The sequence below is a fragment of the Triticum urartu genome, chromosome 4 (assembly GCF_003073215.2).
Source record: "Triticum urartu cultivar G1812 chromosome 4, Tu2.1, whole genome shotgun sequence".
Lineage (NCBI taxonomy): Eukaryota > Viridiplantae > Streptophyta > Magnoliopsida > Poales > Poaceae > Triticum > Triticum urartu.
The window spans coordinates 23,884,753-23,900,033 of record NC_053025.1 but is presented as its reverse complement, the minus strand read 5'-3'; the positions used below and the strand labels follow the sequence as shown (position 1 = coordinate 23,900,033).

The 15,281-nt window shown below is 46.7% G+C and overlaps 1 protein-coding gene across 1 annotated transcript; it reads left to right on the top strand.

Annotated features, from left to right (window-relative positions):
* Window positions 1-885: 885 nt before the first annotated feature.
* LOC125550398 (chaperone protein ClpB1-like) lies at window positions 886-5,269 on the top strand. Its single transcript, XM_048713391.1, has 8 exons — window positions 886-1,283; window positions 1,480-2,314; window positions 2,629-2,795; window positions 2,885-3,225; window positions 3,336-3,615; window positions 3,691-3,888; window positions 4,012-4,170; window positions 4,995-5,269. Exons 2-8 carry the CDS (start codon window positions 1,483-1,485, stop codon window positions 5,103-5,105), a joined length of 2,088 nt encoding a protein of 695 aa, XP_048569348.1. The 5' UTR covers window positions 886-1,283; window positions 1,480-1,482; the 3' UTR covers window positions 5,106-5,269.
* The last annotated feature ends 10,012 nt before the right edge of the window (window positions 5,270-15,281 follow it).

Below are 15,281 nucleotides of genomic sequence, written 5' to 3'. Positions count from 1 at the left end.
GCGCGGCCATGTCGGGCGCAGGCGGTGCTGACATGGGCAGTGCCGGCGCGGGGGGCTGTGCGGCCGCCTGTGCAGCGGCGGCCTGGCGCGCCTCCTCCTCGGCCTTGCGCTCCTCCTCCTCGGCCTCGCGCTGCTCCTCCTCCGCGGCCCGGCATAGACATGATTGCTTCGACATATGTTGGCAAAAACACCTCAAGAATTCTTTGGTGGTCCCACTCGGCATTACCTGTGATCAACCCAGAAACTAACAATGGGGGATTAGTGACCAAACCTACAATTGGAAGCATGTTAAAATCTCGTGGGAGCCAGTTATGGCGCCATATTTAAGTGGCCTCACCATCACAGATTTGGCGAGTTATAGTGGAAGGGTCCGTCAGAAAGTCACACGACGGGAAGTATTTTGCCTTCGAAATTCTTGCGCTCAGTGAGTTTTGATCAGTAAAGATCCGTCACGCCTGTCTGGCTAAGAGTGCAAGATTAAATAGCTCAACATCTCAGAATCCAAGTCCACCGCAGAACTTTGGTCTAGCCATCACACTCCACGAGGCCCAACTACGTTTCCTCTAACCTTCTTTGCATTCCCATCAGAATTTACGGATCATGCTCACAAAGACCCCAGGGTAGCTTAAAACATGAAATGAAATATACTGGCACTGCCTGGGCTATGGATTTAATGAAGACATCTTTCCCTCCCACTGACATTTTTTTAATACATAGTCAACATTTTTTTTATATACACATTTGAAGGCGCCTGACGCAAGAGCACGCTAGATATCGCTATAAGCGACACATAGGGCTGGCCCTGCGTAACCGGCCTTTACCAGCCTTACGGTCCAGTTAGAAGGGTAGCCCACGAAAGTGCGTGCTTTTACCCTTGGACATGTGCGTGCGTGTTGGTTATCGAAAAAAAAGGGAAGTGCGTGCGAGAGCAGACGGGACGGGGACTCGAGCGGCGCCGCCACCGGCGCGCACCTGACCAGGTCGAGCCGACGAGGGCTCCTGGGCGTGAGCGGTGAGCAGCGGAGCACCCACCGGTGGATTGGAACTGGGGCAGCGCCGGTGCGCACCTACCCAGATCGAGGCGACGAGGGTTTCTGGCGTTGAGCGGCGGAGCACCCGTCGGCGGATTGGGGACTCGAACGACGCCTGCGCGCACCTAACCAAGCCGAGTCGACGAGGGGTCCTGGGCATTGGGCCGAGCAGCGGCGGACTGGACATCGCTGCGAGCGGCGGCGATCATCGGAGCAGCTACGCTCAGGAGTCCTCTGTTTTCTGAAAAAAAGGTTTAACTTTCTGTCCCTCATTTTTGCGAAATCCTGCTACCTTGATATCGTCTAGCACTGCTAGGTTAAATCAGTTTCAGAACTCCACACCGCATGCAAAAACAAAGTTTAATCCCTGTAAGACAAGTAGTACTTGTGGTCTTTCATGTAGACAAGATGTAATGTATGGAGCAATCCGGTGTTTTGCTTTGTTCAGGTTATGGATTTCGACAGGGCCATGGCAAGGAGTGCAGCCTTCGATCGGTCGGGAGCCTCTGTACCGCGCTCGGGCGGAAACCTGTCTAGCGACACCAAAGCCGTCCTCTGCCTTGGGGCAGCCGCTGCTGTGGGCTGGGCAGCGTGGAGGTACTACCAACGCCGTGCGTGCCTGCTGAAGTTCGGCCGGGACATGACGGCATCGGCTGGAAAAACCGATCCGGTGATCGGCCGCGACGACGAGATCGACCGTGTCGTCTCCATCCTCTGCCGCCGGACCAAGAACTGCGTCGCGCTCGTCGGCGCTGCAGGGGTAGGCAAGACGGCTGTCGCCGAGGCCCTCGCCCAACGCATTGCCGCCAGGATGGTCCCCGACGTTCTTGCCGGCGCGCGCGTCATTGAGCTCGACGTCGGAGCATTGGTGGCTGGGACCAAGTGGCGTGGCTCCTTTGAGAGACGCATGAAGGATGTGATAAATCAGGTGGAGGCCGCGGATGGCAAGGTGATTCTGTTCATCGACGAGATGCACATGCTTCTTGGTGCCGGGCGCTCCAGGAAGAGTGCCAACGATGCTGCCAACATGCTGAAGCCAGCATTGGCCCGTGGTCGTATCCGCTGCGTGGGTGCCACAACTTTCGATGAGTACCGTAAGTACATCGAGAAGGATGCCGCACTGGAGCGGCGGTTCCAAAAGGTGCAGGTCGAGGAGCCGAGCATGGACACAACCATTGAGATTCTGCAGGCGCTAAAGAAGCGGCACGAACGGCACCATGGCTTGGAAATCCAGGATACAGCTCTTGTTGCTGCTGCACAGCTTGCTGGCCGCTATATCACCGGTGAGGAACCCATCAGTTTTACTCATTTTGATTGATGTGCACCCACCTAGTCACTTAGGAAGTATAATTAAAAAGAATGGAAGGGAAGAAGATGGAGTATATATGATCTTAATTTGTTATAGTCAGATGTTCATCTTTGTTGAGGCTTACTTGCCAATTTAGGCTATTTACATGAAGTTGTGCTGTACAATTCAAGGGAGAGGATAATCACATTGGAGCACCCTTGTTGCATTGGGTACATCAATGCATTGATTAGTGGCCAGAATGTATATGTTGGAGAAAATTGATGGATGTTATTTTTATCTGTACTGCAGGTCGTCAGTTTCCTGACAAGGCAATTGATCTAATTGACGAGGCATGCGCCACTGCAAGCAAAAAGATGAGGCGGATTAACCGCCAAAAGGCGGAAGTGAACACTACAAAAAGTAGCTCTGCAAATGCAATGAAGGAAGCAATTATCACCCCAGATCATGTCGCACAAGTAGGCATTCTTTTCTTAATAATATTTGTGTCTATTGTTGCGATCGACGAGTCATGCTTACCATGATGTTCCCATGTTGTTATTTGAAGGTTGTGAGCCGATGGACTGGAATTCCCGTCACCGCACTTAATCAAGACGAGAAGGATAAGTTAATCTGCCTAGCGGACAGACTGCATGAGCGTGTTGTTGGCCAGGATGAAGCCGTCAACCTAGTAGCAGATGCAGTGTTACGTTCTAGAGCTGGCCTTGATCATCCTGGCCAGCCCATAGGCTCTTTCCTCTTCTTGGGCTCAACTGGTGTTGGAAAGACAGAGCTCGCAAAAGCTCTTGCCGAACAGCTATTTGATAGTGAGAAGATGTTGGTTCGCTTTGACATGTCTGAATATGTCGGGAGTAGTTCTGTGTTGCGTCTCGTTGGAGCACCTCCAAGGTTTAATTCATATACTGTGTGTTCTCTTCTTATTTTTTAGCATTATAAATCATCTTATTGTACCTTAGTCTTAATCTGAAGTTTGACTGTTCTCTTTAACATTCTTAAAGCTATCGTGGCTATGAAGATGGTGGACAACTGACTGAGAAAGTTAGGAGGAACCCGTACAGTGTCATCCTTTTTGATGAGGTGGAGAAAGCAGATCCCTCGGTGTTCAATATTTTTCTTCAAATCCTTGATGATGGCAGGTTGACTGATGGCAGAGGCCAGACTGTAGATTTCAAGAATACTATCATCATCATGACCTCAAATCTTGGATCTGATTACCTAATATCAAAGACGGCTAGAGAAAACACAACGGAATCTGTACGGGACCTTCTCATGGAACAGGTTTGTGAGTCCCAGACAGCCCCTGTGAAAGCTGCAGCAGCAATTGCTAATTATTATATGTATTTGTTCGTATAGGTTTGCAAGCACTTCAAGCCTGAGCTTCTCAACAGACTGAGTGAGATTGTTATATTTGAGCCGCTTTCGCACGACAAACTGAAGGAGATAATGAAAATCCAGATGAAGATCATTATGGCCAGAGTAGCTACCAAGGGCATCTCTCTTTCTGTTAGTGATGCCGCGTTGGACACCATCTTATCGGAATCATACAACCCAGTAAGTATATCTTCTATTCAAAATTATCACATGTTTAAAGCCTCGTGTTTGCATATGACCGGAGATTGTTTCTTCTCCGCATGTTTGTATGTTTCGGTAACCATGCATCAACACCTCTTGTAGACATACGGTGCAAGACCCATAAGGAGGTGGATGCAACAGAATGTGATGACAACACTTTCGAAGATGTTGGTCAAAGGAGAAGCCAGTGAAGGCTCAACAATCTGCATTGAAGCTACTGACGACAAGAAGGGTTTGAAGTATCAAGTGGTGAAGAAGGAGGTGAGCCTAGACCAGCGTGGTCTTAGCTAGCTCTAAAACACATGGAGCTTGGAACACTGATAATAAGTTTGTCAAATTTTCAAGAAGTTTATGAACAATCACCATATCCATATTTATTCACGAGAGAACTCACTTAGGCTATTGAACCTGTAAATACAGTTGAGGCTAGTCATGAAACTTACTGTTAGTTCCGTGGTAAAGAAGAATACGTTGATCACTTGTTCTTGCAACTAGTGGGGCCCCACTATCAGTGACACATTTAGTTAACAGATTAACTTAATTAGCAGAGTAAGATCGGTATGCTCTCGAGTTCTGTCACAAGATGGCTTTTCATTACTCGAAGCAGTTGTTTGCAATATATCAGAAGAAGGAAAACCCCTATTTTCCATGACTCTGGTGTTAGTTATCACCAACTTCATATGTTGACCTTTCTGTGACCTTTGTGCCTCTCCAATCAGTCAGTCAGAGTCTTTTGTATATATGGGTTTAGTTTTGTGTCTTCTTAAGTACTCCCTCTGTAAACTAATATAAGAGCGTTTAGATCACTATTTTAGTGATCTAAACACTCTTATAGTTTACGGAGGGAGTACTCTGTAGTTAAGGCATGCTAAAGTTAGTTTATCGCTAGGATGCACGCTGTTAAGTGAAGCACAATGTCTGACAGGGTCTATGTTGTTTAGCTGAAGCGCTGGTGCTCCCTGTAATATCCATGCATAGTAAATCCATCCAAGGAGCTGTTGTTCTGTATTGTTCAATTGCTTTGTTCATGGAGTCAGAATGTCATGCTTTCTCTCCTGCTCGTGCACTTTAATAATGAATGGAAGGTTGGCACAAAGTGGAAATTGTGGTGCTTCAACATATGCTCTGAATTTCCGGACCACATTCTTCATGCCTCTTCCTCAGCAGTTCTTCTCACAGAGATTTGTACCACCTGAAGCAACAAGAGTTTGACGATCGGTTCAGGCACTCTACTTCGGTAATTGTTCGGAGAACATAGACCGGTACATGAACTATTCTGTTTATGGTTCTGTAGTCATCATATACTCTTGTAATCTGTATTCACTATATCAACGAAGACAAGAAGTAGGGTTGTTACCCACCTCGGCCACCTGAACCTGGGTAATTTTGTCGTGCACGTTTCCTTCGTTGTTGCGAGCTTTGTTGGTTAGATCATTGTGTCACCCCTTAATCTACGATTTCCACTAGTACGTGCGGTACGCAAATTTCGTGTAACGACGCTTGGGTTAACTTTTTCAGTGAAAACGGTCATGATTTTGTTTGTATCATATCATAATATGAAATCTCACCCTCTTACTATTGCAGCTTTTCCTACAGTTCAAATACATGAGAAATAATGGGAAATTGAAATGTATTGTCGTCTTTTCACTTTTTGCTTGGGAGGGTCTCTAACCCTAATCCTTTCAACGCTTTGGAGCTAATTACTCGTTGAACACTTGTTAACCATTAATCTCTCAAGTCACCTGTCATCGGTGCCAAAACCCAATTAAGGGCTTAGATGTCTTTTTTGTTGGGGAACGTTGCAGAAAACAAAAATTTTCCTACGGTTTCATCAAGATCCATCTATGAATTCATCTAGCAACGAGTGATCGGATTGCATCTACATACCTTTGTAGATCACGCGCGGAAGCGTTCAAAGAACGGGGATGAGGAAGTCGTGCTCGACGTGATCCAAATCACCGGAGATCCTAGCGCCGAACGGACGGCACCTCCGCGTTCAATACACGTATGATCAGCGTAACGTCTCCTCCTTCTTGATCCAGCAAGGGGGAAGGAGAGGTTGAGGAAGATGGCTCCAGCAGCAGCACGACGGCGTGGTGGTGGTGGAGCTGCAGTACTCCGGCAGGGCTTCGCCAAGCTCTATGGAGGAGGAGGGGGTGTTGGAGAGGGAGAGGGAGGCACCAAAGGCGTGGGTGTGAGGCCCTCCCTCCCCCCACTATATATAGGGGGCCTAGGGGGGGGGCGCCGGCCCTAGGAGATCCAATCTCCTAGGGGGGGCGGCGGCCAAGGGGGTGGAGTGCCCCCAAGGCAAGTGGGGAGCCCCCCCCCCACCCTAGGGTTTCAACCCTAGGCGCAAGGGGTGGGCCTTGGGGGGCGCACCAGCCCACTAAGGGCTGGTTCCCCTCCCCACTTCAGCCCATGGGGCCCTCCGGGATAGGTGGCCTCACCCGGTGGACCCCCGGGACCCTTCCGGTGGTCCCGGTACAATACCGGTGACCCCGAAACTTGTCCCGATGGCCGAAATAGCACTTCCTATATATAATTATTTACCTCCGGACCATTCTGGAACTCCTCGTGACGTCCGGGATCTCATTCGGGACTCCGAACAACATTTGGGTTACTGCATATACATATCCCTACAACCCTAGCATCACCGAACCTTAAGTGTGTAGACCCTACGGGTTCGGGAGACATGTAGACATGACCGAGATCGCTCTCCGGTCAATAACCAACAGCGGGATCTGGATACCCATGTTGGCTCCCACATGCTCCTCGATGATCTCATCGGATGAACCACGATGTCGAGGATTCAAGCAACCCCGTATACAATTCCCTTTGTCAATCGGTATGTTACTTGCCCGAGATTCGATCGTGGGTATCCCAATACCTCGTTCAATCTCGTTACCGGCAAGTCACTTTACTCGTACCGTAATGCATGATCCCGTGACCAGACACTTGGTCACTTTGAGCTCATAATGATGATGCATTACAGAGTGGGCCCAGTGATACCTCTCCGTCATACGGAGTGACAAATCCCAGTCTTGATCCGTGTCAACCCAACAGACACTTTCGGAGATACCCGTAGTATACCTTTATGGTCACCCAGTTACGTTGTGACGTTTGATACACCCAAAGCACTCCTACAGTATCCGGGAGTTACACGATCTCATGGTCTAAGGAAAAGATACTTGACATTGGAAAACTCTAGCAAACGAACTATACGATCTTGTGCTATGTTTAGGATTGGGTCTTGTCCATCACATCATTCTCCTAATGATATGATCTCATTATCAACGACATCCAATGTCCATAGTCAGGAAACCATGACTATCTGTTGATCAACGAGCTAGTCAACTAGAGGCTTACTAGGGACATGTTGGTGTCTGTTATTCACACATGTATTACGATTTCCGGATAACACAATTATAGCATGAATAAAAGACAATTATCATGAACAAGGAAATATAATAATAAACCTTTTATTATTGCCTCTAGGGCATATTTCCAATAGTTTCCCACTTGCACTAGAGTCAATAATCTAGTTACATTGTGATGAATCGAACACCCATGGAATTCTGGTGTTGATCATGTTTTGCTCTAGGGAGAGGTTTAGTCAACGGATCTGCTACATTCAGGTCTGTATGTACTTTACAAATATCTATGTCTCCATCTTGAACATTTTCACGAATGCAGTTGAAGCGACGCTTGATGTGCCTTGTCTTCTTGTGAAACCTGGGCTCCTTGGCAAGTGCAATAGCTCCAGTGTTGTCACAGAAGAGCTTGATTGGCCCCGACGCATTGGGTATGACTCCTAGGTCGGTGATGAACTCCTTCACCCAAATTGCTTCATGTGCTGCCTCCGAGGCTGTCATGTACTCCGCTTCACATGTAGATCCCGCCACGACGCTCTGCTTGCAACTGCACCAGCTTACTGCCCCACCATTCAAAATATACACGTATCCGGTTTGTGACTTAGAGTCATCTAGATCTGTGTCGAAGCTAGCGTCGACGTAACCCTTTACGACGAGCTCTTCGTCACCTCCATAAACGAGAAACATTTCCTTAGTCCTTTTCAGGTACTTTAGGATATTCTTGACCGCTGTCCAGTGTTCCTTTCCGGGATTACTTTGGTACCTTCCTACCAAACTTACGGCAAGGTTTACATCAGGTCTGGTATACAGCATGGCATACATAATAGAACCTATGGCTGAGGCATAGGGGATGACACTCATCTCTTCTATATCTTCTGTCGTGGTCGGACATTGAGCTGAGCTCAATTTCACACCTTGTAACACAGGTAAGAACCCCTTCTTAGACTGATTCATATTGAACTTCTTCAATATCTTATCAAGGTATGTGCTTTGTGAAAGACCTATGAGGCGTCTCGATCTATCTCTATAGATCTTGATGCCTAATATATAAGCAGCTTCTCCAAGGTCCTTCATTGAAAAACTCTTATTCAAGTACGCCTTAATGCTGTCCAAGAGTTCTATATCATTTCCCATCAAAAGTATGTCATCTGCATATAATATGAGAAATGCTACAGAGCTCCCACTCACTTTCTTGTAAACACAGGCTTCTCCATAAGTCTGTGTAAACCCAAACGCTTTGATCATCTCATCAAAGCGAATGTTCCAACTCCGAGATGCTTGCACCAGCCCATAAATCGAGCGTTGGAGCTTGCACACCTTGTCAGCATTCTTAGGATCGACAAAACCTTCCGGCTGCATCATATACAATTCTTCCTTAAGGAAACCATTAAGGAATGCCGTTTTGACGTCCATTTGCCATATCTCATAATCGTAGTATGCGGTAATTGCTAACATAATTCAGACGGACTTTAGCTTCGCTACCGGTGAGAAAGTCTCATCGTAGTCAACCCCTTGAACTTGTCGATAACCCTTAGCGACAAGCCGAGCTTTATGGATGGTCACATTACCATCCGCGTCTGTCTTCTTCTTAAAGATCCATTTATTTTATATGGCTCGCCGATCATCGGGCAAGTCAGTCAAAGTCCATACTTTGTTTTCATACATGGATCCTATCTCGGATTTCATGGCTTCCAGCCATTTGTCGGAATCCGGGCCCGCCATCGCTTCTTCATAGTTCGAAGGTTCACTGTTGTCCAACAACATGATTTCCAAGACAGGGTTGCCGTACCACTCTGGTGTGGAACGTGTCCTTGTGGACCTACGAAGTTCAGTAGCAATTTGATCTGAAGTTTCATGATCATCATCATTAACTTCCTCTCTAGTCGGTGCAGGCACCTCAGGAACATTTCCTTAAGTTGCGCCATTTTCCGGTTCAAGAGGTAATACTTCATCAAGTTCTACTTTCCTCCCACTTACTTCTTTCGAGAGAAACTCCTTCTCTAGAAAGGATCCATTCTTTGCAACAAAGATCTTGGCTTCGGATCTGAGGTAGAAGGTATACCCAATAGTTTCTTTAGGGTATCCTATGAAGACGCATTTTTCCGACTTGAGTTCGAGCTTTTCAGGTTGAAGTTTCTTGACATAAGCATCGCATCCCCAAACTTTTAGAAACGACAGCTTAGGTTTCTTCCCAAACCATTATTCATACGGTGTCATCTCAACGGATTTCGACGGAGCCCTATTTAAAGTGGATGCGGCAGTCTCTAAAGCATAGCCCCAAAAAGACAGCGGTAAATCGGTAAGAGACATCATAGATCGCACCATATCTAATAGAGTGCGATTACGACGTTCGGACACACCATTACGCTAAGGTGTTCCAGGCGGCGTGAGTTGTGAAACTATTCCACATTTTCTTAAGTGTGTACCAAATTCGTGACTCAAGTATTCTCCTCCACGATCTAATCGCAAAAACTTGATTTTTCTGTCACGTTGATTCTCAACCTCACTCTGAAATTCCTTGAACTTTTCAAAGGTTTCAGACTTGTGTTTCATTAAGTAGATATACCCATATCTACTCAAGTCATCAGTGAGGGTGAGAACATAACGATAGCCACCACGAGCCTCAACGCTCATTGGACCGCACACATCAGTATGTATGATTTCCAATAGGTTGGTTGCTCGCTCCATCATTCCTGAGAACGGAGTCTTGGTCATTTTACCCATGAGGCATGGTTCGCACGTGTCAAATGATTCGTAATCAAGAGACTCTAAAAGTCCATCTGCATGGAGCTTCTTCATGCGTTTGACACCTATGTGACCAAGGCGGCAGTGCCACAAGTATGTGGGACTATCATTATCAACCTTACATCTTTTGGTACTCACACTATGAATATGTGTAGCATTACGCTCGAGATTCATTAAGAATAAACCATTCACCATCGGAGCATGACCATAAAACATATCTCTCATATAAATAGAACAACCATTATTCTCGGATTTAAATGAGTAGCCATCTCGTATCAAACGAGATCCTGATACAATGTTCATGCTCAAAATTGGCACTAAATAACAATTATTGAGGTTCAAAACTAATCCCATAGGTAAATGAAGAGGTAGCGTGCCGACGGCGATCACATCGACCTTGGAACCATTCCCGACGCGCATCGTCACCTCGTCCTTCGCCAGTCTCCGCTTATTCCGCAGCTCCTGCTTTGAGTTACAAATGTGAGCAACTGCACCGGTATCAAATACCCAAGAGCTACTACGAGTACTGGTAAGGTACACATCAATTACATGTATATCACATATACCTTTTGTGATGCCGGCCTTCTTGTCCGCTAAGTATTTGGGGCAGTTCCGCTTCCAGTGACCACTTCCCTTGCAATAAAAACACTCAGTCTCGGGCTTGGGTCCATTCTTTGGCTTCTTCCCGGCAGCTTGCTTGCCGGGCGCGGCAACTCCCTTGTCGTCCTTCTTGAAGTTCTTATTACCCTTGCCCTTTTTGAACTTAGTGGTTTTATTCACCATCAACACTTGATGTTCCTTTTTGACTTCTACCTCTGCTGATTTCAGCATTGCAAACACTTCAGGAATGGTCTTTTCCATCCCCTGCATATTGAAGTTCATCACAAAGCTCTTGTAGCTCGGTGGAAGCGACTGAAGGATTCTGTCAATGACCGCGTCATCCGGGAGATTAACTCCCAGCTGAGTCAAGCGGTTATGCAACCCAGACATAGTGAGTATGTGCTCACTGACAGAACTGTTTTCCTCCATCTTACAGCTGAAGAACTTGTCGGAGACTTGATATCTCTCGACCCGGGCATGAGCTTGGAAAACCATTTTCAGCTCTTCGAACATCTCATATGCTCCGTCTCTCACAAAACGTTTTTGGAGCCCCGGCTCTAAGCTGTAAAGCATGCCGCACTGAACGAGGGAGTAGTCATCGGTACGTGCCTGCCAAGCGTTCATAACGTCTTGTTCTGGAGGGAGAACAGGTGCGTCACCTAGCGGTGCTTGTAGGACATAATCTTTCTTGGCAGCTATGAGGATGATCCTCAGGTTCCGGACCCAGTCCGTGTAGTTGCTGCCATCGTCTTTCAGCTTGGTTTTCTCTAGGAACGCGTTAAAGTTGAGGACTACGTTGGCCATTTGATCTACAAGACATATCGTAAATACTTTAGACTAAGTTCATGATAATTAAGTTCATCTAATCAAAATATTCAATGAACTCCCACTTAGATAGACATCCCTCCAGTTATCTAAGTATAACATGATCCGAGTTAACTAGGCCGTGTCCGATCATCACGTGAGACGGACTAGTCAACATCGGTGGACATCTTCATGTTGATCGTATCTTCTATACGACTCATGCTCGACCTTTTGGTCTTCTGTGTTCCGAGGCCATGTCTGTACATGCTAGGCTCATCAAGTCAACCTAAGTGTTTTGCATGTGTAAATCTGTCTTACACCCATTGTATGTGAACGTTGGAATCTAACACCCGATCATCACGTGGTGCTTCGAAACAACGAACTGTCGCAACGGTGCACAGTTAGGGGGGAACACATTCTTGAAATTATTATGAGGGATCATCTTATTTACTACCGTCGTTCTAAGTAAACAAGATGCAAAAACATGATAAACATCACATGCAATCAAACAATAATAGTGACATGATATGGCCAATATCACATAGCTCCTTTGATCTCCATCTTGGGGCTCCATGATCATCCTGTCACCGGCATGACACCATGATCTCCATCATCATGATCTCCATCATTGTGTCTCCATGAAGTTGCTCGCCAACTATTACTTCTACTACTATGGCTAACGCGTTTAGCAATAAAGTAAAGTAATTTACATGGCGTTTCTCAATGACACGCAGGTCATACAAAAAATAAAGACAACTCCTATGGCTCCTGCCGGTTGTCATATTCATCGACATGCAAGTCGTGATTCCTATTACAATAGCATGAACATCTCATACATCACATATATATCATTCATCATTCATCACAACTTTGGCCATATCACAACACAAAACACTTGCTGCAAAAACAAGTTAGACGTCCTCTAATTGTTGTTGCAAGTTTTACGTGGCTGCAAAAGGGTTCTAGCAAGAACGTTTTCTTACCTACGTGAAAGCCACAACGTGATTTGTCAACTTCTATTTACCCTTCATAAGGACCCTTTTCATCGAATCCGCTCCAACTAAAGTAGGAGAGACAGACACCCGCCAGCCACCTTATGCAACTAGTGCATGTTAGTCGGTGGAACCGGTCTCACGTAAGTGTACGTGTATGGTTGGTCCGGGCCGCTTCATCCCACAATACCGTTGAAGCAAGATAAGACTAGTAGCGGCAAGAAAGTTGACAACATCTACGCCCACAACAAATTGTGTTCTATTCGCGCAAGAAGAACTACGCATAGACCTAGCTCATGATGCCACTGTTGGGGAACGTTGCAGAAAACAAAAAATTTCCTACGGTTTCACCAAGATCCATCTATGAGTTCATCTAGCTGTTGGAAATATGCCCTAGAGGCAATAATAAATTGGTTATTATTATATTTCCTTGTTCATGATAATCGTTTATTATCCATGCTATAATTGTATTGATAGGAAACTCAGATACATGTGTGGATACATAGACAACACCATGTCCCTAGTAAGCCTCTAGTTGACTAGCTCGTTGATCAATAGATGGTTACGGTTTCCTAACCATGGACATTGGATGTCGTTGATAACGGGATCACATCATTAGGAGAATGATGTGATGGACAAGACCCAATCCTAAGCCTAGCACAAAGATCGTGTAGTTCGTATGCTAAAGCTTTTCTAATGTCAAGTATCATTTCCTTAGACCATGAGATTGTGCAACTCCCGGATACCGTAGGAATGCTTTGGGTGTACCAAACGTCACAACGTAACTGGGTGACTATAAAGGTGCACTACAGGTATCTCCGAAAGTGTCTGTTGGGTTGCACGAATCGAGACTGGGATTTGTCACTCTGTGTAAGCGGAGAGGTATCTCTGGGCCCACTCGGTAGGACATCATCATAATGTGCACAATGTGATCAAGGAGTTGATCACGGGATGATGTGTTACGGAACGAGTAAAGAGACTTGCCGGTAACGAGATTGAACAAGGTATCGGGATACCGACGATCGAATCTCGGGCAAGTACAATACCGCTAGACAAAGGGAATTGTATACGGGATTGATTAAGTCCTTGACATCGTGGTTCATCCGATGAGATCATCATGGAACATGTGGGAGCCAACATGGGTATCCAGATCCCGCTGTTGGTTATTGACCGGAGAACGTCTCGGTCATGTCTGCATGTCTCCCGAACCCGTAGGGTCTACACACTTAAGGTTCAATGACGCTAGGGTTATAAAGGAAGCTTGTATGTGGTTACCGAATGTTGTTCGGAGTCCCGAATGAGATCCCGGACGTCACGAGGAGTTCCGGAATGGTCCGGAGGTAAAGATTTATATATAGGAAGTCCTATTTCGTCCATCGGGACAAGTTTCGGGGTCATCGGTATTGTACCGGGACCACCGGAAGGGTCCCGGGGGCCCACCGGGTGGGGCCACCTATCCCGGAGGGTCCCATGGGCTGAAGAAGGAAGGGATCCAGCCCAAAGTGGGCTGGGGCGCCACTTCCCCTAGGGCCCATGCGCCTAGGGTGAAGGGGGAACCCTAAAGGAAGAGTCCCAAGGGTGTAAGGCACCTCCTAGGTGCCTTGGGGGGAGGGAATCCTCCCTGGCCGCCGCCCCCTCCTAAGATGGGATCTGAGGGGGCCGGCCCCCCTCCCCTTGGGCTCCCTATATATATGTGGGGGTGGGAGGGCAGCAAATATATCTTTGCATTTGGTGCAGCCCCTCCCTCTCTCCCAAGTTCTTCTCCTCTCCCGTGGTGCTTGGCGAAGCTCTGCAGGATTGCCACGCTCCTCCATCACCACCATGCCGTTGTGCTGCTGCTGGATGGAGTCTTCCTCAACCTCTCCCTCTCTCCTTTCTGGATCAAGGCGTGGGAGACGTCACCGGGCTGTACGTGTGTTGAACGCGGAGGTGTCGTGCGTTCGGCACTTGGTCATCGGTGATTTGGATCACGACGAGTACGACTCCATCAACCCCGTTCACTTGAATGCTTCTGCTTAGCGATCTACAAGGGTATGTAGATGCACTCTCCTTCCCCTCGTTGCTAGTCTCTCCATAGATAGATCTTGGTGACACGTAGGAAAATTTTGAATTTCTGCTACGTTCCCCAACAGTGGCATCATGAGCTAGGTCTATGCGTAGATTATATGCACGAGTAGAACACAAAGTAGTTGTGGGCGTTGATTTTGTTCAATATGCTTGCCGTTACTAGTCTTATCTTGATTCGATGGTATTGTGGGATGAAGCGGCCCGGACCAACCTTACACGTATGCTTACGTGAGACCGGTTCCACCGACAAACATGCACTAGTTGCATAAGGTGGCTGGCGGGTGTCTGTCTCTCCCACTTTAGTCGGATCGGATTCGATGAAAAGGGTCCTTATGAAGGGTAAATAGCAATTGGCATATCATGTTGTGGTCTTTGCGTAGGTAAGAAACGTTCTTGCTAGAAACCCATAGCAGCCACGTAAAACATGCAAACAACAATTAGAGGACGTCTAACTTGTTTTTGCAGGGTATGCTATGTGATGTGATATGGCCAAAGGATGTGATGAATGATATATGTGATGTATGAGATTGATCATGTTCTTGTAATAGGAATCACGACTTGCATGTCGATGAGTATGACAACCGGCAGGAGCCATAGGAGTTGTCTTTATTTATTTATGACCTGCGTGTCAACATAAACGTCATGTAATTACTTTACTTTATTGCTAACCGTTAGCTGTAGTAGTATAAGTAATAGATGACGTGACAACTTCAAGAAGACACGATGATGGAGATCATGATGATGGAGATCATGGTGTCATGCCGGTGACGATGATGATCATGGAGCCCCAAGA

Bases quoted from the DNA above. Each gene is read 5' to 3' on its own strand.
- LOC125550398 (XM_048713391.1), top strand. From the start codon at position 1,483: ATGGATTTCGACAGGGCCATGGCAAGGAGTGCAGCCTTCGATCGGTCG. The intron at 2,796-2,884 runs GTAGGCATTCTT...TGTTATTTGAAG, and splicing joins CCCCAGATCATGTCGCACAA to GTTGTGAGCCGATGGACTGG. The intron at 3,226-3,335 runs GTTTAATTCATA...ACATTCTTAAAG, and splicing joins CTCGTTGGAGCACCTCCAAG to CTATCGTGGCTATGAAGATG.